The sequence below is a fragment of the Pseudorca crassidens genome, chromosome 3 (assembly GCF_039906515.1).
Source record: "Pseudorca crassidens isolate mPseCra1 chromosome 3, mPseCra1.hap1, whole genome shotgun sequence".
Classification (NCBI taxonomy): Eukaryota; Metazoa; Chordata; class Mammalia; order Artiodactyla; family Delphinidae; genus Pseudorca; species Pseudorca crassidens.
In genome coordinates this window covers 161,423,720-161,447,769 of record NC_090298.1, presented here as the reverse complement: position 1 = coordinate 161,447,769, position 24,050 = coordinate 161,423,720, and the positions used below count along the sequence as shown (strand labels likewise).

Sequence of the window (24,050 nt, the reverse complement as noted above, 5' to 3'; positions counted from 1 at the left end):
GTCCCTCTGCAGTTTTCTCCTCTACCCAGCCCAGGCAACCACAGACCATCTTCTGGCCTTGTGGTTTTGCCTTTTCTAGGCTGTCAGTAGGCGAATCACATCATGTCCCGCCTTTTGTTGGGCTGCTCACTGCCCACCCAGGTTTCCACACAGCCGGGCCTGTGTGGGGCTGATGCTGCGATGCTTGTGTGGCAGGTGGTTTTGGTGAACAGGCCTCCATTGTGTGCGGAGAGCCTGTGTGTTCTACATTATTGAGACCATCATATTCACACCCAGCAGTGTCAGTATAGTTTCTCCTGCTAAAGGAACAGTTCTCGTGGTTTGTGTTTGGAAACCTTGGTGTTGCAATGGATTTCTAACTGTTCTACTAAACTCTTATGTCCTTCAGAACTTATCAGAGTATGGTAGCACATCAGAATGCTTGTTAAGATGGCTTTTATGGGGGGAAAGTGGAATTCTTTCTACTTTAGAAGCTCTCAGTTATTTTGATAGGGTGGTTGATGAGATAGTACCAGACCTGCTGATCTCTCCTTTGTCAAATATAATAATAACAATAATAATAACGTGATGTGGTGCTGTGTATGAGAAGCATGGTTGTTTTTACTAGAAAGTTCTGAGTGGACTTTACTTCTCTATCTATGGAACAGTCACAGGGACATGAGGAGGGCACAGTGTTGCAAATAGCTCATTTGTTGAAGCAAAATGTATTCCTACGGTCATGGAAAATGACCCACGTGTCAAGTCCTTCGTCATAAACGTGGGACTCATGCTTAGGTAGACTCTCCCATAGCAAGGCAGCCCTCAGTTGAGCCTCTGTTCTGCCTCTGCACTCCGTGGGTCACAAGATTCCTGAGAGGAGTCAGGGCCAAATGGCTGGCCCTGTGGTGCAGCTCCTAGCCACCTTCTGTCTGCAGAGGGGCTATAAGCCAAAACTGCAGCACCCTCATCCTCTAAATAATTTGGGGAAAGTACATATATGTGTATATATACATTTCTTTTGTCTTCCAGTTCACGAACCAGTTCGAATTGCCTATGACAGGCCTCGGGGTCGTCCCGTGACCAAGAAGAAGGTGAGTGTGGCTGTGAGTCCTCACGTGTGACGTAGTCAGAGTTTGCCAGAGTTCCAAAGGGCACTGGCGTGACTAAGCTATACTCATACTTCAGGCCAGGTGTCAGCATACAAAGCACAACACACAGCCTTTTCTCTCCCGGGACTTCTTAAAAGTGTTTTGCATTGCCCAAAACCACAAGAGGGAGTAATTAGTCTACTTAACGGATGTATGAGGCCTGATATGTGCAATGGATTGGAGAGATGAACAAGATAATGTCTCAGCCAATGAGAAGTTCAGATTTAGTAGACTATAATTGTGGTTAAAAGTGTGCTACTTTGCTAGTAAGCCGAGCGCATGTGCGTACGCATGTGTGTTTATTAACTGGTCAGCACCTCTTGTGCTCCCAGCTCCATCTGCCCACCTAGAGGCAGCCATGAGCGGGGCTGGCAGCAATAGAAATGTGCAGGACCGGGAATGGTGGGTGCTCTGGGTGCAGAGAAGCAGGTCAAAGGGAGGCAAGCAATAAGGTGGGTTGGGGGTACCCTTTAAGCAGGGAGGCCTAGGAGAAGCCCCAAATCAGTCACAGGTCAGCAGGGAGCCCTTTGTGCCTAGAATGGAGTGATGGGGTGAGGAAGTAGAGGTGGCAAGCACCCAGGTCACATAGGGCTTGTCGATGGATGTCAGCACTGTGGCCCTTTCTCTGGGAGAGGCATTGGAGAACCACGGTGGGGATTTGGGTGGAAGACATGGCCACTATGGCAGCTGTGTTGAGAGCAGCCTGTGGGGTGGGGGGCGAGGCAGAGCCGGGGGTCCAGGAGAGGCGAAGGTGGAGTTGGTGGGACTTGCTCATGGATTGGATGTGGAACAGAGAAAGCCAAGAGCCCAGGGTGACTCCAGGGTTGTCAGCCTGGACAGTTAAGAGAATGGAGCTGCCATTGACTGAAATGGGGAGCCCCTGTGGGAGCGGGTCATTGGAAGAAGACGGGGGCACACTCCAGACAGCTGGGCTGACACATGTCAGGGCAGGTGAGGCTACACAAGCTCACCTGGGATACATGTGGGGACATCACAGGTCTCTAGAGGTCAGGGAGGTGAGTGGGGAACCAGGCGAGGTCTCTGCTGGTGTCAGGGGATGAGCAAAGCCCAAGTTGTGGCTCAGACCTGTTCTGAGTGCATTGCATCAATATCAATGGCCAAATGAAGCATCAGTGTGACCCCAGTTACAGCTGAGAGCAGGGACCTTCCTGTACCCGAAGCTTATGGTCTTAACAGCTGTGTTGGGTTTTAAGCTGACCCAGCACCCGGGTACCCATCTGGTGGCCTGGGTGAGGCACAGCCTGGTGAGAAGGCAGCCTTTTCAGGCTCAACCTGGCCATCTAATCTTGGCATGTGATTCCTGAGGTTTTGTACATCTGTAAAGTGGGGCAGTTGCACCTATCCTGCAGGTAGGAGATACCTTGAGGATTAAATGAAATGTATGTTAACCCGGTGTGCAGCCAGCTGGTGTCCTGCAAACATGGGTCTCTCTTTGGGGTGACTGCAGGCAGGGAGGAGGTCTCCCCTACAGCTCTCTGTGCACACCTCAGCCTGGCCTATGGTGCATGGCTTTGCTCCAGCCCCAGGAAACCAGGCAGGGTGATTCTTAGACACAGTTGAACACTCACAAAGATCTGTCCAGCTGAGTGGACCCCTGTTCCTCCTGTTGCTCCCACCTGAACAGCTTTCCCGAAGGGGGATGCAAGCCTGCCATTTGGGGACCAGTGGCCAGCCTTCCCTCTGCCTTCCCCATCCTCTTCCCCTCCCCACTTGTCCCCTGCTCAGACCCTCTCCACTACTCCCAGCTGCCTTGATCAGGATAGAGGAACCTTCTCCCTGGGAGCATGTGAGGCCCTGGGGACAGGCTGTGTTCAGTGTTTAGTAAATGGATTAAAGAAATTGGCTCAGGCGGCAGGGACTCTGAGCCCCCAGCTGCCCAGCGGTTCCAGCACACTGTGGGTGCTAATGAATATTCATGAGTGAATGGAAATCCCCTTTGCTCACACTGGGCAGGCTTCTCCTCCAAAGGCCTCTAGGCTTTTTAATTTGTCTTCCCACAGTCAGCTCTGGAGCCCAGACTTCCTCTAGGGCTTCTTACCTTTCCACCCACAAGGTCTTTCCCAGGCCCCATCCTTCTTCCCAGCTGCACTGGCTCTCAGTGAGGTCTGCTCTGTGCTAGACATGGACCCCAGAGTCCAAGTGAAACCTGGTCCCTGCCCTTGGGGAGCTCTCAGAGCTCCAGACCTGGGAAGGACCAGAAAGACACATAGGTCAGTCAGGTTTGCTGAGTAATGCCTGAGGGCAGCCAGGGAAGCTTCCAGGATAGGGTCACTGCTCAGAGTTTTGGAAGCCCATGGGAATTAATGAAGCAGTGGGAGAGGAGTGGGGGCCAAATAGGGAGGACCCTTTGAGCCGATTTTTCTGTACAGCCTCTCTCCACTGCCTTTCTGGATCCCTCCTGCCTTAGCCCTGCTGCCCCTCTGACTCCTGCACTCCAGGGGCCTTCCTGCCTCAAGTCCTGTGCCCTGTGTCCCTCAGGCTGGGGTATGCCCTTTGGTCATCACAGGGCCACTCTCTTTATCCAGGTCTTCACTCTGGGCTCTTCCTACTCACCCTTTGGCCCCAGGACCCACCATCCCCTCACGAAGTTTAATTCACAGTCTCAACACTGCAACAAGAGTGGTCATGGTGAAGCCTGAGAGGCTGGTCTGGTGTGGTTCTGTGGGGATACCTCAGGCTGGTGACCTCCAACCTTTAGAGGTCTGAACCCACCCAGGGAATATTGCCAGGACCATGGCTTGATCTTGAGCATCTGTGGAGTCAGGGAGGCATTAGGGGTGTTAGTACTGGACCATGTCCAGGTGTAACGCAGGGCAGACCCTTGCTCCAGGGGCTTTGCTGCACCTCACGTGCCACACTCTTCTCTCTCCTCAGAAACCCCAGGACTTTGATTTCGCCCAGCAGAAACTGACCGACAAGAACCTGGGGTTCCAGATGCTACAGAAGATGGGCTGGAAGGAGGGTCACGGCCTGGGCTCCTGTGGGAAGGGCATCAGGGAGCCTGTCAGTGTGTACGCAGTGGGCGCTGGGGGCCAGGGGTGGGGATGGGCAACTGTGCCTGGGGAGATGAGGCTTTCTGTGGGATTCTGGTCCTAAGTCCTTTGACCTGCAGTCTGATCCTTGGTTTCCTTCATGTCGAACATGGGTTATAGCAGATCATTTACATATGCAGGTGTTCATACAGCTCCTTGCTGCACTTGCATAGACTTGGTCCCTGGCATTTGGCCACATTCATTATTATCATAAAAGCTTGAGTGGTAATGCTGGGTAGTTACGCTAAGAGCCGCTTCCCTTTTCCAGGAGCCCACATGCAGACTAGCCAGGGTAGAGCACGGCCCAGAGTTTATTAAGCCCCATTAGCAGCCAGCAAGCATTTCAGTTAAAATTGAGCTTAGCACCTGCTGGGGAGGCTTTCTGCCGTAATCAGGGGCTGGTTCTGAGCACACTTCTCAGAAAGTTCGCATGCCTGCACGGGTGAGTATCCCTTGTTCCCCACTGTGAATTGTGTCTCTATTTTCCCCCTCCCTTGCTGTCACTGTTGTGTGTCCCTCATACCTCTGTCCCACTCAGATGACTCAGGCTGTTTTCCATCTCCTGGTGGCCGGGCTCTGGGCTCAGGTGTGGCTAACTCTCCATTTTGCTCCTTAGGGGAACTGCCTCGGAAGGGGAGGGGTTGGGTGCCGACGGGCAGGAGCACAAAGAAGACACGTTTGACGTGTTCCGTCAGAGGATGATGCAGATGTACAGACACAAACGGGCCAACAAATAGGTACGTATGTGAGCTAGTGTGGGGGGCATTCTGCCTAAGCTGATGTTCTGGTACACAGAGAAGCTTCCTCCAGGAAAGTTAGTGTGCCCCACTCCTCAAAACCCAAACATCAAGATATCACTCCCCCTAAAAGATCATAAAATTTTGTGAGGGAAACAAAAGGAGTGTTTGGATGTGGATGTGTCCCACCTCTCACCTTCCAGGCTGAAGGAACGAGCCCAATGCTCGCCAAGCGCCACTGCACGCAGCCCATGGTGCGGCCTCTGCACTGGGCTCCCAGGTGCGACTGTACGTGGCCATCTTGTGGAAACAAGCCACCACGGGAGTGGCCTGGTGTCTTACGAGTGTAAGGGTGACCTGGAAGCTGGTGCTGCAGAGGACGCCACTCTGCCTCATCCCTTTCTGAGGGTCTTCAAATCCTTTTCCTTCTGAGGGGCCTTTGGCCTATAAATATCCTATCTTTCTCCTATCTTTCTCCTCTCCTCTCAGTTTTGAACAAAATCGTTCTCTCCCTGAATAGATGAAAACCATTGGTGAGAAAGATAAGGCTTGAAGCAGCAATTACTTTTAAAACGCCACCTCTGTCCCGGATCTGCCCTGGAACCAGTGCCCAAGTAGGTTTGGTGTGTACACAAAAAACAAACATCGCTGCAGTTTCTGGTGCGGAGGTTCCACCCGCTGGCTTTTCTTTTTCTTAAAAAAAGAACGCACCATTTCCAATCCGCTTTTGCCTTTCACCCTCTTCCAAATGCTTTTGGCAGCAAGTCTTCTCCAAGTCTCCCCTGGTTCCGCTCAGAAGGTGGGGCTGCCCTTGAAAGCACCAGCACCCTTTAAGTGCTCAGGAACCAGCTCCTGTCGGTTTTTCTGTCCTGGGACACATTGCTCTCTAAAAGTGATCTGCTTGCAAACTTGATACCGAAACAGTCACAGATCATATCTTCTCAAATTTAAATAGGGAATATAAATCAGTAATAATGAGGTCTGTGCTTTGGTACCACAGCTGTCGGTTGGAGTGCTGAAGCTCTTTAAACAAGTGGAGGTACTGGATTCGATGAACGTGTTATTTATGGAGTCTCATCTCTTAAATGCATCCCAAGAGACTTGATGAAATTTCAGCAATGTATTCAGCAGCTGTATTCAGGGGGGAGTAATCATTACACCGATGAAACTTTCCCCAAATTTACGTGTCTCTTAGAATCCACAAAGCAAACTAGTTTTTTTTTCTTAAACCACATATGGAGTCTCTCCTACAAAGGGGTGGGAGGTGTAAACTCTTCAAGACTCTTCAGTTTTTGCATGTGTGGCAGTGTAAAGAATTGTTTTATTAGGGCCTTTGTACAGAGCAGAAAGGATCCTCTTGGGGTGGGCTGTGCAGCTGTTTGCTATTTCAAGGCGTATGATTGCCGCCCCTTCCAGCTTCTCGCACTCTGCCTCTTGCAACTACATGCGAAATTCTCAGGCTGTGGGAATCTCTCAGCCCTTCCTCACAAAGCAGCAGTGTTGAAGTTTTAAATACATGCTAAAATCTGGAAAACAGGATCCTGCTGATACTATAAGCTTGGGGGACACAGCAGTGAGTTACCCTGTCAGCCACTTGTATTGGCTGTTATGAAATCCTTGCTTTCTCAAAGCTCGAGACCTCCTGGGCTGTAGTCCCAGGCTCCTCTGGATCTGTCTTGTCTGTCTGGCCCACGCTCACCAGCACAGTGTCACGGGCCTGTGCCAGCATCTCACGTGCCCGCCTGATGTTGCCCTTCTTCATGCCACGGGTAGTCCCCAGGGCCCTGCTTGCTTCTGGTCACTTTTGTTGCTTTGGCAACTGGCAGATCTTTATGGCCACGGACATGCTGGAGGTTCTTCAGCAGAGTTGAAATAGCCTGCAGGGGTGGTGTGGTTTTGGAGAACCACAGCTATGGGGTTTTTTTTCTAATCTTTCCAACAGCCTTCCATGTTGGCTGGGGATCAGGTAAAGGGATAGAACTCTGAGAACAGGGCCTTGATCCCGCATGGCCTTTCACAGAGCACCCTTTGGTGCTGAGTGAGGTGTGCACCCCCCAGCATGGGTCCTGGCTCTTTTTTCAAGCATCGTATTCGCTTTGTCCTAGTATACTCATTCTTGGCTTTCCTCTGCTTTTATTTATAAGTAAAATACTTTAGGAATTCCCAGGGTTTGAGCCCTGTTCCCACAGCCTCCTGCCACTCCTCCTCCTGGGGGTGTCCTGCTTTGAGCTGACACTGTGAGCCTTTGGCAGTCGTCAAAGGGAGCACCTACTTCTTGAGCCTGGAAAGTCCTGTAAGCACTCAGGTGGCGCTTCTGTGGAGTTGGCATTGAGGCAGTGAAGGTGTTGCGTGGGCCGGGGAGGAGCGTGGTGGTGCGTCCCTGTGCCAGCTGTCGACTGGGGACCAGCGTGCTGGCCCTCTGTGCCCGCCCTTGCCCTCTCCAGCAGAGGCCACTCTGCGGAGAGCACGTGTGAGAGCAAGTGCGATGTGCAGTTGCATAGCCTTGTCAAAGTCACAGTGTCTTTTCTGTCATTCTAGTTCCAGGGTCTCTTCCATGAGGACGACAGGCATCCGGAAAGTGCTAACTCACCACTTTGGGTGCTTACTGTCTCTGCCTTGTTTCCATCACTGGAAATCATATAGAGAAATTTAGCGTTTTTGGTCCTTGGTAAAACCTAGAAGACATTTGTGATGTTACAAAATGGAAGCTTTGGGTTTTGTTTCTTTTTTTTTAATCTAAGAAGTTGTGGATGTTGTTAATCATTTAGCAGTTGAAATAAATGTAGAGGAAACCTAATTTTCCATGGTCTCCGTTGATGTGTTTTTAAATCAGACTGGTTGGGGAACACATGGTAGATGTTGTAGGGCCTACGTGGAGCCAGATCGTAAACACTCCTGCCTCCCAGGCATGCCCTCTGCCTGCGGGGGCCTTTCTGACTGGCTTGCTGCAGCTGGGGAAGCCTAGAGGGTGCCAGAAAGCAGGTAGTGATCAGGGCCAAACATAGTGGGTGGGTCCACTCTGTTTTCTGTAGAGAGGGGGGTTTATTGCTGGGTACAGAAATCTGCCTTTGAGAGGGTGTCGGGACATGGGAGCTTTACCTGAGCTGCCCACAATTCACCTGCCCACCTCAAGGCCTTCCCTGATCTCAGAGTCGGGGTTACAGCTGCCAGAGTTAGACCAAGGCCCACCTGGGCTTCCCCCTGAGTTAGGAGCTGGCCTGTGGGACATCTTCAAAGCTCCCTGCTGTTCCCATATTCTGCCCAGCCTGTGTATGATTCCTCCATCAGCAGCCCCTTGGCCCTTCTGGTGAGGAGGGAGGGTAAAGAGCACATAGGTGGGCAAGCCTGGCACCTACAGGACCTGCAGGGACCTCCACCTGAACACAGTGTAATGGGCAGGAGCCTGGGATATGGTTGTGCCCGGGGTAGCAGGGAGCCCAGGAAGGGTTTGGGGGGGCCTTTGTCAGCAAGAAAGGGAGGGAAGGAGGAGACAGGGCCCCTTAGGAAGCTGGTGTGAGACCCCTGAACCTCTCCTCTCACTGTGTCCCAGAGGACACTCAGGAGTGATGAGGATCCATATGATCATGATGGGAGCTCTTGTCATCCAAGAACCTCCCACACATTTGCTGTCATCTTCACCAGAGCCCTGGAGGTTGGTGTCTGACCATGAGCTTTAGTGCCGCTCCCTGAGAAAGTTGCTCAGAACCTATAAGGACCCCACCCATTCTCCTCCTCCCTCTTGGGAGCCCCCCTTCCCAGCTCTCCTTTATCACTGTGCAGGGCTGGGGAAGGTCACTTAGACAAAGGCACACAGAATGAGGTTCTCCAGCCCAGGACACTGTTCAGGCTTTGACCTCCGGCAGGTCTCTCCACCTCAGGCCTCAGTTTCCCCTCTGCGATTTGGGAAGGATTTCTTCCTCTGCTACCTTGTCATTTAGGGCTAACTGGAACCTGAACATACCATTCTCAGCCTGGAGGGCCCCTCGCCTCCACGTCCTCCCCCCACAGCCTCTCCTCTCCCTGGAAGCCTTCTGGACCAGGACCGTGAGAGGCAGAGGGTGCTGCCAGAGGAGCTCCAGTCTCCAGTGTTAAAGCAGGCCTTTGCTATGCCTGCACACGGACCTACATAACATGCACACGTAATACATGCAAACGTGCCCATTCAAGCAACATGAGTACATTTTCTTTTGTAAAAGATTTTTGAAAATGCAAGACCCAGATACACGTGGAACAAAGCACAGAGGTTTCCCCTCTTTCCCACTCCCATGTAAAAATAACAAAAAATAAATTTAATAATTTAAGGCTTACGATGCATGCCGCCTAGAGACTTGCTTCCTCGTCGTCTCAACAGTCTTTCCACATGAGTTTGATTTCAAGTACTGTTTGTGAATAAGTAATGCCTGGCTGAAGTCAGGAGGTACAGAAGTGTGTTCTGTGGGAAGATAATTTTCCACGACCCACAGCACTCAGGTATCAGGTTCCTATGTGTAGATTATTTTATTTTCTTTATTTATTTTTGGCCACGCAGCATGTGGGCTCTTAGTTTCCCAGGGATCAAACCTGTGCCCCCTGCAGTGGAAGCATGGAGCCTTAGCCACTGGACCACCGGGTAAGTCCCTAGATGATTTTATATATGGGCATATTTTAGATACAGACCTTCTTAAAAATGAAAATTATACTTCACATTCTGTTTTGCCTTTTGCTTTTTTCCACTTAACTTTCCAAAAAACATTTATGTATAACAATGTCTTGGACTGTCATTTATCTCACAAGTTCCCCATCCATAGCCATATGGGTTATCCCGAAACTTTGGCCCCAGTTAGAACACCTTTGTGGATAAAGCCCTTCAAATGGCATTTCTGGGGTCTCCCCACCTCACTGCCTGCCTCCAGTGTCCCTGTGTCATCCGACTTTGGGGGCAACCCTGGGGGTTCCCCTGTTTCCCCAGCCATGCCTGCCTCGCCAGGGCGTAGTGGAGCTGTGGACTCTGGGAAGCGCTCCACTGCAAACCAGAGCCTGCAGCCCTGACCCCTCCGGACCATGTCCTTGCACTATATTCAGGACACAGGTCCAGCTGCCACCCCTCTCTTCTACCCCCAGATCCCTCTAACCCTGTCACCCCCTCCCTCCAATTTTGACCGTCCTGGAGCCAGCACAGCTGCAGCAGGTGACCTTGATTTCCCAGGAGGCCCATCAGCCTGGGCAGGGGACCCTGCCTCTCCAGGCCTTGACTTCCCCCTCTATCCAGTAATTGGCCAACACCCACCCAAGGGGCATCATGAGGGCTGGATATGCACCAGCTGGGAGTTGCGGGGAGGGGAAGGGGAGCCTGCCACAGCAGGTGGTGGGACAATGTGCCTGGTTTCCTCCAGTGAAAGGTACAGCCGATTTGCAGGGTAATCCAGGACCACTCCTAGAGAGGGTTTAGAGGGACTGGTTTTGTTACTGATCCTTCCATATCCTGTCCTCTTGGGCCTCAGTTTCCCCACCTGTGAAGTAGGCGTTGTCCTTGAAGATCCGTAACCCCCTTCACTGTGTGCCCTCCTCACCCCTCCCTGGCCAGCCCGAGGGTGGGGTCACACCCCCAAACTGCCCCCCTCCCACTGAGGAGGGGCTGAGGCCTAGGGTCCAGCCCCTAGGACAGGGGTAACTTGTCAAAATCCCATGTGTTTGGGGCATGGGGACAGTCGGAGGGGAGGAGCAGTGGTGACAGTTATTGTTGGGGCTGGAGGCAAACTCCTGCCCGGCTACATGACTGCCAGCTGTCCTGTCCTATTGTACAGATGGGGAAACTGAGACCCAGAAAGGGGAAGAGCCCAGTCCCAGGCTGCACAATGAGTTCTCCAAAGTCTCAGTGCCTGCTTGAGCCTCAGTTTCCCCATCTGGGTAGGGCTGGCACTGTGCTGCAGCAGGCAGCAAACATTTTTTTTTTTTTTTCGGTACATGGGCTTCTCACTGCTGCGGCCTCTCCCATTGCGCAGCACAGGCTCCGGACGTGCAGGCCCAGCGGCCATGGCTCACAGGCTTAGCTGCTCCGCGGCATGTGGGATCTTCCCGGACCGGGGCACGAACCTGCGTCCCCTGCATCGGCAGGTGGACCCCCAACCACTGCGCCACCAGGGAAGCCCAGGCAGCAAACTTTTGAGCCTGTTGTTGGGACTTACGGTTGAGGCCTGGGGCCAAGTATTGGCTCCTACTCCTGGATGTCAAGTATTAGGGAAACTCCTAAGCTGTGCAGCTGGCCATCAGTGGGGGTGACTCTCCACCCTGCCCCCAGGCTCCACTATGCCTGCCGGACCTCCATTCAACCTTCAAGGCCCACTTCCCATGTCTCCTCCTCCAGGCAGCCTGCCCTGCTCTCCCTGACAGAGGCCCTGCGGCCCCTCTGGCTTCCCCAGGTCTGTCCCTTATACCCCTGTCTTGGGGCGTCCAAGTCTGGCCCTGTCTCACCTGGGTTGAGAGCTCCTTCACCTGGGCCTTCTTGTCTTTAAACCCCCAGCATTGAATGAGTGTTTCATGAAAGGACAATGAACAAGTGTATTTTTTTTTTTTTTTTTTTTTTGCGATACACGGGCCTCTCACCGCTGTGGCCTCTCCCATTGCGGAGCACAGCCTCCGGACACGCAGGCTCAGCGGACATGGCTCACGGGTCCAGCTGCTCCGCGGCATGTGGGATCCTCCCGGACCAGGGCACGAACCCGTGTCCCCTGCATCAGCAGGCGGACTCTCAACCACTGCGCCACCAGGGAAGCCCGAACAAGTGTATTTTGTACAGTGTCTGAAGGGGACCCGCTTTGGGGTGGGACAGGCAGACCCAAGTCAAGTCCTAGACTGGGGGCACGACAGTGGGTGACATTTAGCAAGCCCCATGACCTCTGAGACTCCATCTCCTTCATCCATAACATCCGATGATGATGTATGAGCTCGGGGAGTCCAAAATGTACCATTAATTGAAAAGCCACTTTTCTCCAGTATTTACATTGCCGTTTTTTTGTTTGAATTTTTGGCCGTGCTGCACGGCTTGTGGGATCTTAGTTCCCCACCCAGAGATTGAACCCAGGTCTGTGGCGGTGAAAGTGCTGAGTCCTAACCACTGGACCGACAGGGAATTCCCATACATCGCTGTTTTAATACACTGTATTGAACTATATGGAAATAGAGATACAAACTCAAAATATATACCTGCACCATGCACCGTCACAGACAAAATCTGGAAAACTCCACACCCACCTATCAACAGGGGTTCCTTGGGAAGTGGGCTGAGCTGCGGGTGGAATCTTCCCTGTTTACCTCATACATTTCTGTGTGGTTTGAAATCTTTGCTTGCATGATTTTAGAGTGACGAAAATTCATTGTCTATGAAAACGTGGATGATAAACTGAGCCTTGGGTTTGCTTTGAGAATCAAAGGAGATCACAGGTGTCAACTTCGCAGCCTGTAGCTCAGACTGTATACTGTGACAAATCTTCTGATAGACAGTGGTCTCTCTGGACTCTAATCTTCACATCCAGCAGAAACTGGCCCATTTCCCAGTGGAGAAACTGAGGTCTGGGAGCCTGACTGCAGACTCACACTAAATACGAGGATTTCCAGTTGATCTCATCTGTTTTTTTGTTTTTTTGTGGTTCGCGAGCCTCTCACTGTTGTGGCCTCTCCCGTTGCGGAGCACAGGCTCCGGACGCGCAGGCTCAGCGGCCATGGCTCACGGGCCCAGCCGCTCCGTGGCACGTGGGATCTTCCCGGACTGGGGCACGAACCCGTGTCCCCTGCATCGGCAGGCGGACTCTCAGCCACTGCGCCACCAGGGAAGCCCTCTCATCTGGTTTTGAAGCTCCCCATATATACACACATGTGTGCATATACATGCATACGTACACACATAAAGACACATGTGTGCACGTGCAGGCTCAAAAACACATGTATATATACAGACACAGATGCGCGCACACACACACACATGCATGCATACGCACCATTCCTATTTCCCACCAAGCCCATGCTCACCGCCCTGAGAACTTTGACACTGAGGAATTGCAGCTCCACGATGAATCTGACACCAGCTGCTTGCTTCAGGACCCAAGGAGGGGGACCTCATGAGCTGAGCTTTTCTTTGCTTGATTTTTCTCCAGAGATTCCTCTGTTTGCACTTGTGGGAGCACCACCTCCCAGTTCCTGGAATTCCTGGTCCAGGTGTGAGATTTGAGGTTTCAGCTTCAGGATTTCAGTGTCCACATCTTGATCATTTACTTTGCCCAGAGGCAGCTCAGAGCAAAGCAGAACTTGAGGGTTTGAGTCCTCAGTCCAAATATGTCCTCCCTGTGCTGTGTCACCTGGGGTGAGTGATCCACCTATCTGAGCCTTATTTTCCTCATTTATAAAATGGGAGAATGGTAGTATCTGATGCCAGGCTTCTGCGAATCAGCACCAGCATGCTTCGAAGCTCACAAACGTTCACTGCACTGTTTCCATCGTTCTGTGACACTGGGAGTCTGTCATTGAGGTTTCCTGTTGGCCTGCTCCTCCTAAAAATAAAGTCCCAAGTTCGTGATGTGATGGGAGGACCACACGAGTGATCTTACAATATTCACTCCACCCCTTGGAACCTCAGTTTCCTCATTTGTAGAATGAGGAGATTAGGTACCTGAGAAGGGGCGTCTTTGCTGACCACACGCCCAGACAAATGTTAGAATTGCTAATGCCCAGTGGTTGCCTGTATTGGCAGGGACAGCACCTCCCTCCTTGCTGGCTGCCATGAGGATCACCCCAATTTTTTGGTTTCTTATTGATGTAAAGTTCACATGACATAAAATTCACCATTTTAAAGTGAACAATTCAGTGACATTTAATACATTCACAGCGTTGTTCAAGGACCATCTCTATCTAGTTCCAGAACATACCCATCACCCCAAAAGGAAACCCAATGCTCATTAGCCGTCACTCCCCAGTTCCCCCTCCCCCAGCCCTAATAATGTCTACTCTGCTTTCCGTCTCTATGGGTTTGCCTGTTCTGGACATTTCATAGAAATTGAAATTTCATATACTATGTGGACTTTTGTGTCTGGTTCCTTTCACTCAGCATGATGTTTTCACGGTTCATCCATATTGTAGCATGTGTCAGTGCTTCATTCCTTTTTATGGCTGAGTAATATTTCGTTGTGCGGCTGGACCATATTTTCCTCATCCATTCATGAGGACATCCATTCAATGGACATTTGGATTGTTTACTCCTTTTGGCGATTGTGAATAGTGCTGCTGAAAACACTCGTGTATAAGTTCTGGCTTGAATACCTGCTTTCAATTCTTTGGGGTCTATACATAAAAGAGTGGAATTACGGGATCCTATAACAACTCTACGTTTAATCTTTTGAGGAACTGCCAAGCTGTTTTCCTCGGGGTTGCTCCATATTCCAGCCTTTTTTGCCAACTGATCTGGGCGTCTTTAAAAGCCATGATCCTCTCCCTCATGGGGCAAACCCACTGAGGTCAACCCAGGGCATGACTCTCAATGTCCACAGATATGAGGCGGAATCCTGGGAACAAAGCAAATAGAGGGAAGGTAGGGAGAAGTTAAAGGGTCTTTGGATATAAAATATGATGACGTTTTTCACAGAACAGACCCTGGAGGACAGAATCCGAAGCGTGATGTGATTTTTGTAGGATCCAAAAGGATGAAATTGCAAAGTGTGATGTGATTTTTGTAGAAAATATATAAAATGTAGACAGATTCCCCCACGCAGAGAGTGAGAGGGGTCTGCTCCAAACTGTCTGAGTCACGGGGAGTGTTGGGGGGGCCGAGGGAGAAGCTCTTCCCATCCCTTCCCCAGCCATGCGCCTGGGCACACCAAGAGTGCATGCTTAGGCAGTTTGAAAAGAAAACCCATTGAAGAACATTCAAAGGAAGTAAAAATGATGAAGCATGTGCTGGCGGCAATTGTCGGTCTTTGTTTCAGAGGCAGCTGTGGTCTTAGGAGAAAAAAGCACCAGATGTGAATCTAGACAGTCTCTTCCTGTGTCAAATGGGTGACTAAACATTGCTTCCTCCAGGACCGCTGTTTGTAGGCTGCCATGAAAGTCCCTCCAGCATCTCCCTGACAGTCTCTCAGTAGCCTCCGTCCATCTATCTGTTGGTTCACTCATTCACTCACTCATTCATTCACTCACTCATTCATTCGCCCACTCATTCATTCACTACATATTTGAGAAACACCTAACTGCTCCTTCCGGGTGGAACCTTCTTTCAAGATCTAAAAGCAGTATGCAATTATTGGGTGGGCCAAAAATTCGTGTTTTTTCCGTAAGATGGCTCTAGTAGCACTTAGTTGTCTTTAACTTCATTCAAAACAATTTTGTTAGATTGTATGTGACAGCTGTCATATCGGCGTGCATTTAAAAAAAAGACATCAAAATTTGTGTAGCCATTTTAATATTGAAGATGGAAGAAAAAAAGCAGCATTTTCGGCATATTATGCGTTATTATTTCAAGAAAGGTAAAAATGCAGCTGAGGGCTTCCCTCAGGTGGTGCAGTGGTTGAGAGTCCGCCTGCCGATGCAGGGGACACGGGTTCGTGCCCTGGTCCCGGAGGATCCCACATGCCGCGGAGCGGCTGGGCCCGTGAGCCATGGCCGCTGAGCCTGCGCGTCCGGAGCCTGTGCTCCGCAACGGGAGAGGCCACAACAGCGAGAGGCCCGCGTACCGCAAAAAAAAAAAAAAAAAAAAAAAGCAACTGAAACACACAAAAAGATTTGTGCAGTGTAGGGAAAGGTGCTGTTGACTGATCAGATGTGTCAGAAGTGGTTTGTGAAGTTTCGTGCCGGAGATTTCTCGCTGGATGATGCTCCACGGTCGGGTAGACTGGTTGAAATTGATAGCGATCGAATCGAAACACTAATTGAGAACAATCAATGTTATACTACACGGGAGATAGCCAACATACTCAAAATACCCAAATCAAGCGATGCAAATCATTTGCACCAGCTTGGTTATGTGACTTGCTTTGATGTTTGGGTTCCACATAAGTGAAAAAAACCTTCTGACCATATTTCCGCATGCAATCCTCTACTGAAAGGTAATGAAAACGTTCTGTTTTTAAAACAAATTGTAATGGGCGATGAAAAATGGATACTGTATAACAATGTGGAACAGAAGAGATCGTGGGGCAAGCAAAATGAACCACCACCAACCACACCAAAGGCCAGTCTTCATCCAAAGAAGGTGATGTTGCATATATGGTGGGATTGGAAGGGAGTTCTCTATTATGAGCTCTTTCCAGAAAACCAAACAATTAATTCCAACAAGTACTGCTCCCAATTAGACCAACTGATGAATCTGGTCTAATTGGACGCATTTGATGAAAAGCGTCCAGAATTAGTCAACGGAAAACACATAATCTGGGACTTGCCTGGTGGTCCAGTGGTAAAGAATCCACCCTACAATGCAGGGGATGCAGGTTCGATCCCTGGTCAGGGAACTAAGATCCCACATGCCACAGGGCAACTAAGCCCGCGTGCCACAACTACTGAGCTCACGTACCACAACTACAGAGCTCGCGTGCCTCAACTAGAGCCCGCGTGCTGCAAACTACAGAGCCCACATGCCCTGGAGCCCGCGCGTCACAACTAGAGAGAAGCCCTCACACCACAACGAAGATCCCGCGTGCCGCAACTAAGACCCGACACGGCCAAAAATAAATAAAATATAAATCTTTAAAACAACAAAAAAGAAAACACATAATCTTCCACCAGGGGGCTTCCCTGGTGGCGCAGTGGTTGTGAGTCCACCTGTCAGTGCGGGGGACGCGGGTTTGAGCCCTGGTCCGGGAGGATCCCACGTGCTGCGGAGCAACTGGGCCCGTGTGCCGCGGCCGCTGAGCCTGCGCTCTGGAGCCCGCGTGCCACAGCTGCTGAGGCCCACGCGCCTGGATCCCGTGCTCTGCAGCGGGGGAGGCCACCACAATGAGAAGCCCACGCACAGCAGCGAAGACCCAACACAGCCAAAAATAAAAATAAAGAAAGAATTAAAAAAAAAATCTTCCAGCAGGATAACGCAAGACCACATGTTTCTTTGATGACCAGGCAAAAACTGTTACAGCTTGGCTGGGAAGTTCTGATTCATCCACTGTATTCACTAGACATTGTACATTCGGATTTCCATTTATTTCGGTCTTTACAAAATTCTATTAATGAAAAAAATTTCATTTTCCTAGAAGACTGTAAAAGGCACCTGGAACAGTTCTTTGCTCAAAAAGATAAAAAGTTTTGGGAAGATGGAATTATGAAGTTACCTGAAAAATGGCAGAAGGTAGTGGAACAAAACGGTGAATATGTTGCTCAATAAAGTTCTTGGTGAAAATGAAAAATGTGTCTTTTGTTTTTACTTAAAAAACCAAAGCGGGACTTCCCTGGTGGCTCAGTGGATAAGAATCCGCCTGCCAATGCAGGGGACACAGGTTTGATCCCTGGTCTGGGAAGATGCCACATGCCGTGGAGCAACTAAGCCCATGCGCCACAACTACTGAGTCTGCACTCTAGAGCCCGTGGACCACAACTACTGAGCCCACGTGCCACAACTACTGATGCCTGCGTGCCCTAGAGCCCATGCTCCGCAACAAGAGAAGCCATCGCGATGAGAAGCCCACACATCACAACAAAGAGTAGCCCCCGTTCGCCACAACTAGAGAAAGCCCGCGCAAAGCAACGAAGACCGAACACAGCCAACAAACAAACAAACAAAAAAACCGAAGGCACTTTTTGGCGCACCCAATACAAACTGCAGTCAGTGATTTGAAGGAAACATCCAAGGTACAAAGAAAGGCCCATAATGGAGCCTCGTCTGGGAGATAACATTTCACTGGAGAACTGAAGGATGAATACGGGCATGCCAGGCAGAAGGAGTGCAAAGGCCCTGAGGTGCAAATGATCTCAGCTGTGGGAAGAGGAATGAGATGAAGAGAGGAGGGAGGGAGACAAGGGTGAGGGGTTTCTGGGGTGGGAGACAAGTATAGATTTTGTCCTAAGGCAATGGGGAATCACGGAAGGCTTCAGAGCACAGAAGGGGCATGGCCCAATTTATGCTTTTTAAAAATTGTGGTAAAAGTTACATAACATAGTTACCATTTTAAAGTGTTTAATGCCATGGCAGTTAGCACATTCCCAATGTGGTATAACCATCACCTCTATGTAGTTCCAGAATACTTTCATCATCCCAAAAGGAAACCCTGTCCCCGTTAGCAGTCGCTCCCCATTCCCTGTCCCCCAGCCCCTGGCAACCACCAGTCTGCTTTCTGTCTCTACGGATTTGCCTGTTCTGGACATTTCATATAAATGGGATCATACAACATGTGGCCTTTTACATCTGACTTCTCCAATGTATAGTTTTAAAAGAGCAACTTAGAAGGACAAGAATGCAAATAGGCACCGTGCTGCTCCATCCACACTCCTCCATCCCACTCCCTGTTTAACAACAGGCACCTGTGTGATTGCCTGTGATTGCCAGGGGCTCCCCTGGGCTGCTGGAGCACCCGTTGCCTGCATGACCAACAGAAGGCCAGAAGTGCCTTGAGTTGACATCCCCCAGGGCAGCCCTGATCAATAGCATAAGGTGTTTCCAGATCTCCCAGCAGGATAGAGCCAAAGTCACCCTCCAGGGACTCTGCTGGATGCACGCCCCTCACCACTGAATCCTAGTCTCTGCTCTCTCCCCTTTTCTGAGCCTCAGTTTCCTCCTCTGTAAAATGGGTCATAGGGAGGGAGCAAATTGCACTCAGTGAACAGTCAAAAGTCACACTGGGTTTACAAAAAGTAAGATCCACATTAAGAGTGCGAGGAAAGGACTTTTCTGAGTGTTGATGGGGTCCACTTTGGGAGAGGTGTCAGGCTCAGGAGTCAAGACCCAGCAGGGAAGGCGTCAGGTGGTTGGGAGCAGCTGGAGGCACAGCAGAGGCTCAGCATGTGGCTGCCAGCCTAGCCCTGGGAGGCCAGCCTCTGAAGGCTGCATTCATCCTCCCAGGAAAATCGCAATTCTCTCTTTCCCCTCAGCCCCTCCCCAGCCCCCTTCTCCGCCCTAGTTTATTATTTACCCATTCAGGGCCACGATTTATTTTTGGACGAGGACGTCGCCCCTCCTCACTCTCGTGGCCACCCGCCAGAGCCCCGCGCTGGCCACGCTGGGAGAAGGAAGGCCAGAGAGAATCCAGCCTAGCTGAGAGAAGGTGGGTCCTCGGGGGAGGGTCTTGGTCACGCCTGGCTCTTGATCTTTTGTTTATCCTCATAGACAGCAACTAGGGGTGCGGGCGGCCGAATTTTCGGATTTCTCCACATTCCTGATGAACGAAGAGACTGACATGCCAGTTTACAGCACTGTGTTTGCTGTAGACACAAACAACGTCACTTCGAAATTGACATGGGTGAGCCAGGCATGGTTTGGGGTGGGTTGTGAAGTGTCCAAATATACACTCCTTTAGTTCATGCAGACAAATAAGAATGCATTCATTTTCATTTTTTAAATTATGTTTATTTTATTTTGTTTATTAAATTTTACAAAGTTGAATTCACCCTTAGTCCCCAACTTCAACTTGGCAAACTCCTATTCATCCGTCAAAACCCAATACACAGACTCCTTCCTCCATCCTTTACATGTCCACACAAATGCTACATCTTTCTCCTCTCTGTGGTGTAAGAAAGGAATCCTCCAGTACTATGGTCACCTGTTTATGACTCTGTGTCCCTCTCTGGACTCTGTTCTAGCACCCAGCACAGTGCCTGACATATAGTGGGTGCTCAGTAAATGTGGAGGTTTGGGGGAACATTTTTAAAAACAGCTTTATTGAGATATAATCCACATATCATTCAATTCGCCCATTTAAAATGTATAGTTCAATGGTTTTTAGGATATTCACAGATGTGTGCAGCCGCCACCAAGATCAATTTTAGAACACTTTCACCACCCCCAAAATAAACCCTGTGCCCATTTCAGTCACTGCCACTCCTCCTCCCCCCAACCCCTGGCAACCACTAATCTACTTTCTTTTTTTTTTTTTAGCTTTTTCTGTGTGTGTGGTTTGAGAGATGGAAATTATTTATTTATTTGTTTGTTTATTTATTTATTGGCTGTGTTGGGTCTTTGTTGCTTTGCATGGGCTTTCTCTAATTGTGGCGAGTGGGGGCTACTCTTCGTTGTGGTGCGCGGGCTTCTCATTGTGGTGGCTTCTCTTGTGGCTGAGCATGGGCTCTAGGCACGTGGGCTTCAGTAGTTGTGGCATGAGGGCTCAGTAGCTGTGACTCGCAGGCTCTAGAGCGCAGGCTCAGTAGTTGTGGCGCACAGACTTAGTTGCTCCGCGGCATGTGGGATCTTCCCAGACCAGGAATCAAACCCATGTTCCCTGCATTGGCAGGCGGATTCTTAACCACTGTGCCACCAGGGAAGTCCCACTAATCTACTTTCTGTCTCTATGGATTTGCTTGTTCTGGACATTTCATATAAGTAGGATCATATAAATGGGATCATACTACATGTGGGCTTTTGTGTCTGGCTTCTCTCACTTAGCATGTCTTCAAGGTTCCTCCATATTGTAGCATGTATCAGTGCTTCATTCTTTTTGATGGCTGAATAATATTCCATCGTGTAGTTAGACCACATTTTGTTTGTCCATTCTTCTGTTGATGGACACTTGAGTTGTTTCCACCTTTTGCCTACTGTGAATAGTGCTGCTGTGAACATGTACGTGGATGTATGTTTTCACTTCTCTTGGGTATGTCCTGAGGACTCACAGTAAATGTTCATGGTTATATTGAACCCTGTTAAACTGCAAAGAGTCACCTGGGTTGGGTAAATGAATGCTCCAACCTCACAGGCTTTGAAATCAGGAATGTGGGCTGGAATCTGCCCCCACTGGCTCATCTGTGAAGGGGACCACAGAGACTTCTGGATTCCTCGGATTGCCTTGTAAGGACCTCAGGGCCCCGTGAGTAGAAAATACCCTTTCATCGTCAGCTGGTGTAATCACTTCCTCTCTCCTGGGTCTCTCCAAAATGAAATTTTTGTTCTTTGAGGCCAACTGGTCCACCCCTCAAGGCTTTTGGGACCAAAGACAGCCCTGCCCATGGGACTGGAAACACCTAGATCTGTGATCTGGATCAGACCTTGGGGTTTTGGTGGGGGCTGATCTAGAGGCACCCTACCCTGGGTTGATTTTGATTGAGGGTGGTAGGCTGGGTCAGCACGTTGGGGGTAGCCTGTGCCCAGGACTGTGAAACCTGAGGCCTCGAATGCATGTCCTTGGCCGGCAGGTGTCTTGGGTGGCATCTGAGGCTGAGGGCCTGGCCTGTGTCCAGTCAGGAAAGGCCGAGGTAGGCTGTTTTTGCCTCTGAACACTCTCACTTTGTCAAGGAAATCTCATCTCTAAAAAACAAGCCCTGGGGCTTCCCTGGCGGTGCAGTGGTTAAGAATCCGCCTGCTGGGGCTTCCCTGGTGGCGCAGTGGTTGAGAATCCGCCTGCCGATGCAGGGGACATGGGTTCGTGCCCCGGTCCGGGAAGATCCCACATGCCGCGGAGTGGCTGCGCCCGTGAGCCATGGCCGCTGAGCTTGCGCGTCCGGAGCCTGTGCTCCGCAACGGGAGAGGCCACAACAGTGAGAGGCCCGCATAACGCAAAACAAAAAATAAACAAACAAAAAGGAATCTGCCTGCTAATGCAGGAGACACAGGTTCGAGCCCTGGTTCATCCCACATGCCGCGGAGCAACTAAGCTCGTGCGCCACAACTACTGAGCCTGCGCTCTAGAGCTTGCGTGCCACAACTACTGAGCCTGCATGCTACAACTACTGAAGCCCGTGCTCCTAGAGCCTGTGCTCTGCAACAAGAGAAGCCACCGCAGTGAGAAGCCCGCTCACTGCAATGAAGAGTAGCCCCCACTCGCCGCAACTAGAGAAAGCCCATGTGCAGGAACGAAGACCCAACGCAGCCAAAAATAAATACACAAAATAAGTAAAATTTTTTTAAAAAGAAAGAAAAAAAAGAAATGTCACTGAGCTGTGCATTACTGTGCCAAAATTTCACAGCCGCTTCTCGAGGAATGAGAGGGCAGGGGCATTTGAGAGTCCTTGATATCCATCGCCATCTGGCCTTCCCTCCAGAAGTCCCCAGTGATCAATGTCACAGGGTTCCTGCATGCTGATTTCCCTTCAAATCTTCCACTTCTTTTATTTTTTGGCTGCACTACACGGCTTGTAGGGTCTTAGTTCCCTGACCAGTCACTGAACCCGGGTCCTTGGCAGTGAAAGTGCGAAGTCCTAACCATTGGACCGCCAAGGAGTTCCCCAAACCTTCCACTTCTGACTACAAAATTACTAGCTGCCAGTGCTCTGAACTGATCCCAAAATGAATGAATATTCTGAACTTCTCCTGAAAGAGAAGGGAGTTCCAGGAAGCTGAGGCCACTATGTTCCTGTCCACATCATTTGTTTACAAATATTATGTTGCCACACTGTGCATGGCCCCACACCAAGTGATGTGTGGACTCACGAAACCTCAATCCTCAAGATCCCCCCAGTCTGGGGAGCAAAGGCAAACACAGATTCCTCCAGTCCCATGGGGTCAGGGCTGGGTTGGAGGGAGGAATTGGAGCTGGAGGACCCTAGAACAGGGAGCTGGGCCCTGCCGGGGGGTTTAAAGAAGACTTCCTGGAGGAGGGGGCAATGACGCTGGGTGTTGAAGTATGAATAGGAGTTCAGTGGGTGAGGAAGAGATGGCAGTGACCCTGACAGAGGGAATTTGCAAGAGCATGAATCCGAGGACATTGAGCGAACATGGGGAACTGTGAGCAGGTGGGCACACGGAGGCAGGGGGGACATTGCTTAAGGATCCCCATCTGTAGAGTGACCTCAGAGGGAAGCAGCTCCTGCAGAAGCAGTGGACAGTCTTCCTCAAGGTCAACCTCATATGCTCCATCCCGAGACTAACTTCCACGTCAACATCCTGCAAGACTAAAGACTAGAGAGAAACTTTCTCTTACGGGAAACTTACACCGCAGTGTAAGTGGGCATCATCTCTGTGCCTCTGGGAGCAATAATAGGACATCCACTGCATGCTAACTCCTCATGGCCGGAGGCAAAAACAGCAGCTCAGGAAGGTTCAGGGCTTTGGATTCGAACACTCGGCTGCAGGCCTGGGCCAGACGGGGCCATCTCTTCCTTGAGTCACTTCATTTCATCTTCACGCCCAACACTTGGGAGGAGAGAGTCTGATCTCCATTTATTGAACCTCCAAGAGAGGATTTCTGCTTGAGGGTTCATAGTGCTGGTGTCTCCAAGGAAATGCAGAGCCTGAGAGCCCCACCAGCACCCATCTCCCCCTACCCCGAGTTCAAAATGGCAGGAGGCTGAGGCCCACTTTCAAGGCCAGTCCCTTCCAGAGGGAGCACCTGGAGTCACCCCAGGGTTTTACATGATCATTTTCCCCTAATTATAAAAATGTTAAGCAATTTCCTGATGGAGAACCAAAGAAACAGAAAAGAAAACAAACAAACAAAAAAAGACACAACCTGTCCCACAGTCGCTCAGCTCAGAGATAATCTCCCCTGCCATTTCATGTACTGCCTCCCAGCATTTAAAAAATGGCCTTATTATATTTTATTATCCAAGTAATGTGACTCTCCTGGAGAATAAGCAACTGACAAGATAAGGAGAAAGAAAACATAAGCAGAAATTACCTATCATTTCCAAAACAAGAACTCTTACTATTTTTTTTGAATTTTTGAATGTTATTTTATTTATTTTTTATACAGCAGGTTCTTATTAGTTACCTATTTTATACATATTAGTGTATATATGTCAATCTCCCAATTCATCCCACCACCACCAGCCCCCAGCCGCTTTCCCCCAAGAACTCTTTCTATTTTAAAGTATTTATTTTTCTTAGTATGCAACACCTCACGTCTACTGCAAATGATTTAGAAAATACAGCTAAACCAAAGGCAGAAGAGTTTCTTTTTATTCCTTCACCCATAGATGAGCCTCGTTAACTCCAGTTCTATGGTTTCTTCACACTATGAATACTCATGAGATGAAGAACAGCAAATGCTTATGAGCAAAGACTCTGGACCCAGACAGCTCAGGTTCAAATCCTAGCTCTGCCAGCT

The 24,050-nt window shown here is 50.1% G+C and overlaps 1 protein-coding gene across 9 annotated transcripts in view; it reads left to right on the top strand.

Annotated features, from left to right (window-relative positions):
* SUGP2 (SURP and G-patch domain containing 2) overlaps nt 1-7,714 on the top strand; it is a 31,465-nt gene extending 23,751 nt beyond the window's left edge. For 7 of the 9 annotated variants that reach the window (XM_067733332.1, XM_067733330.1, XM_067733325.1 and 4 more), the window contains exons 8-11: nt 1,009-1,070; nt 4,023-4,159; nt 4,797-4,917; nt 7,456-7,714. In XM_067733332.1, coding sequence (XP_067589433.1) covers nt 1,009-1,070; nt 4,023-4,159; nt 4,797-4,917 — 320 coding nt within the window. In that variant the 3' untranslated portion in view covers nt 7,456-7,714. Of the gene's footprint in view, nt 1-1,008; nt 1,071-4,022; nt 4,160-4,796; nt 4,918-5,437 lie in introns of all 9 variants that reach the window. The other 2 variants (XR_010942406.1, XM_067733326.1) reach the window with 2 other exon arrangements.
* Nucleotides 7,715-24,050: the final 16,336 nt, after the last annotated feature.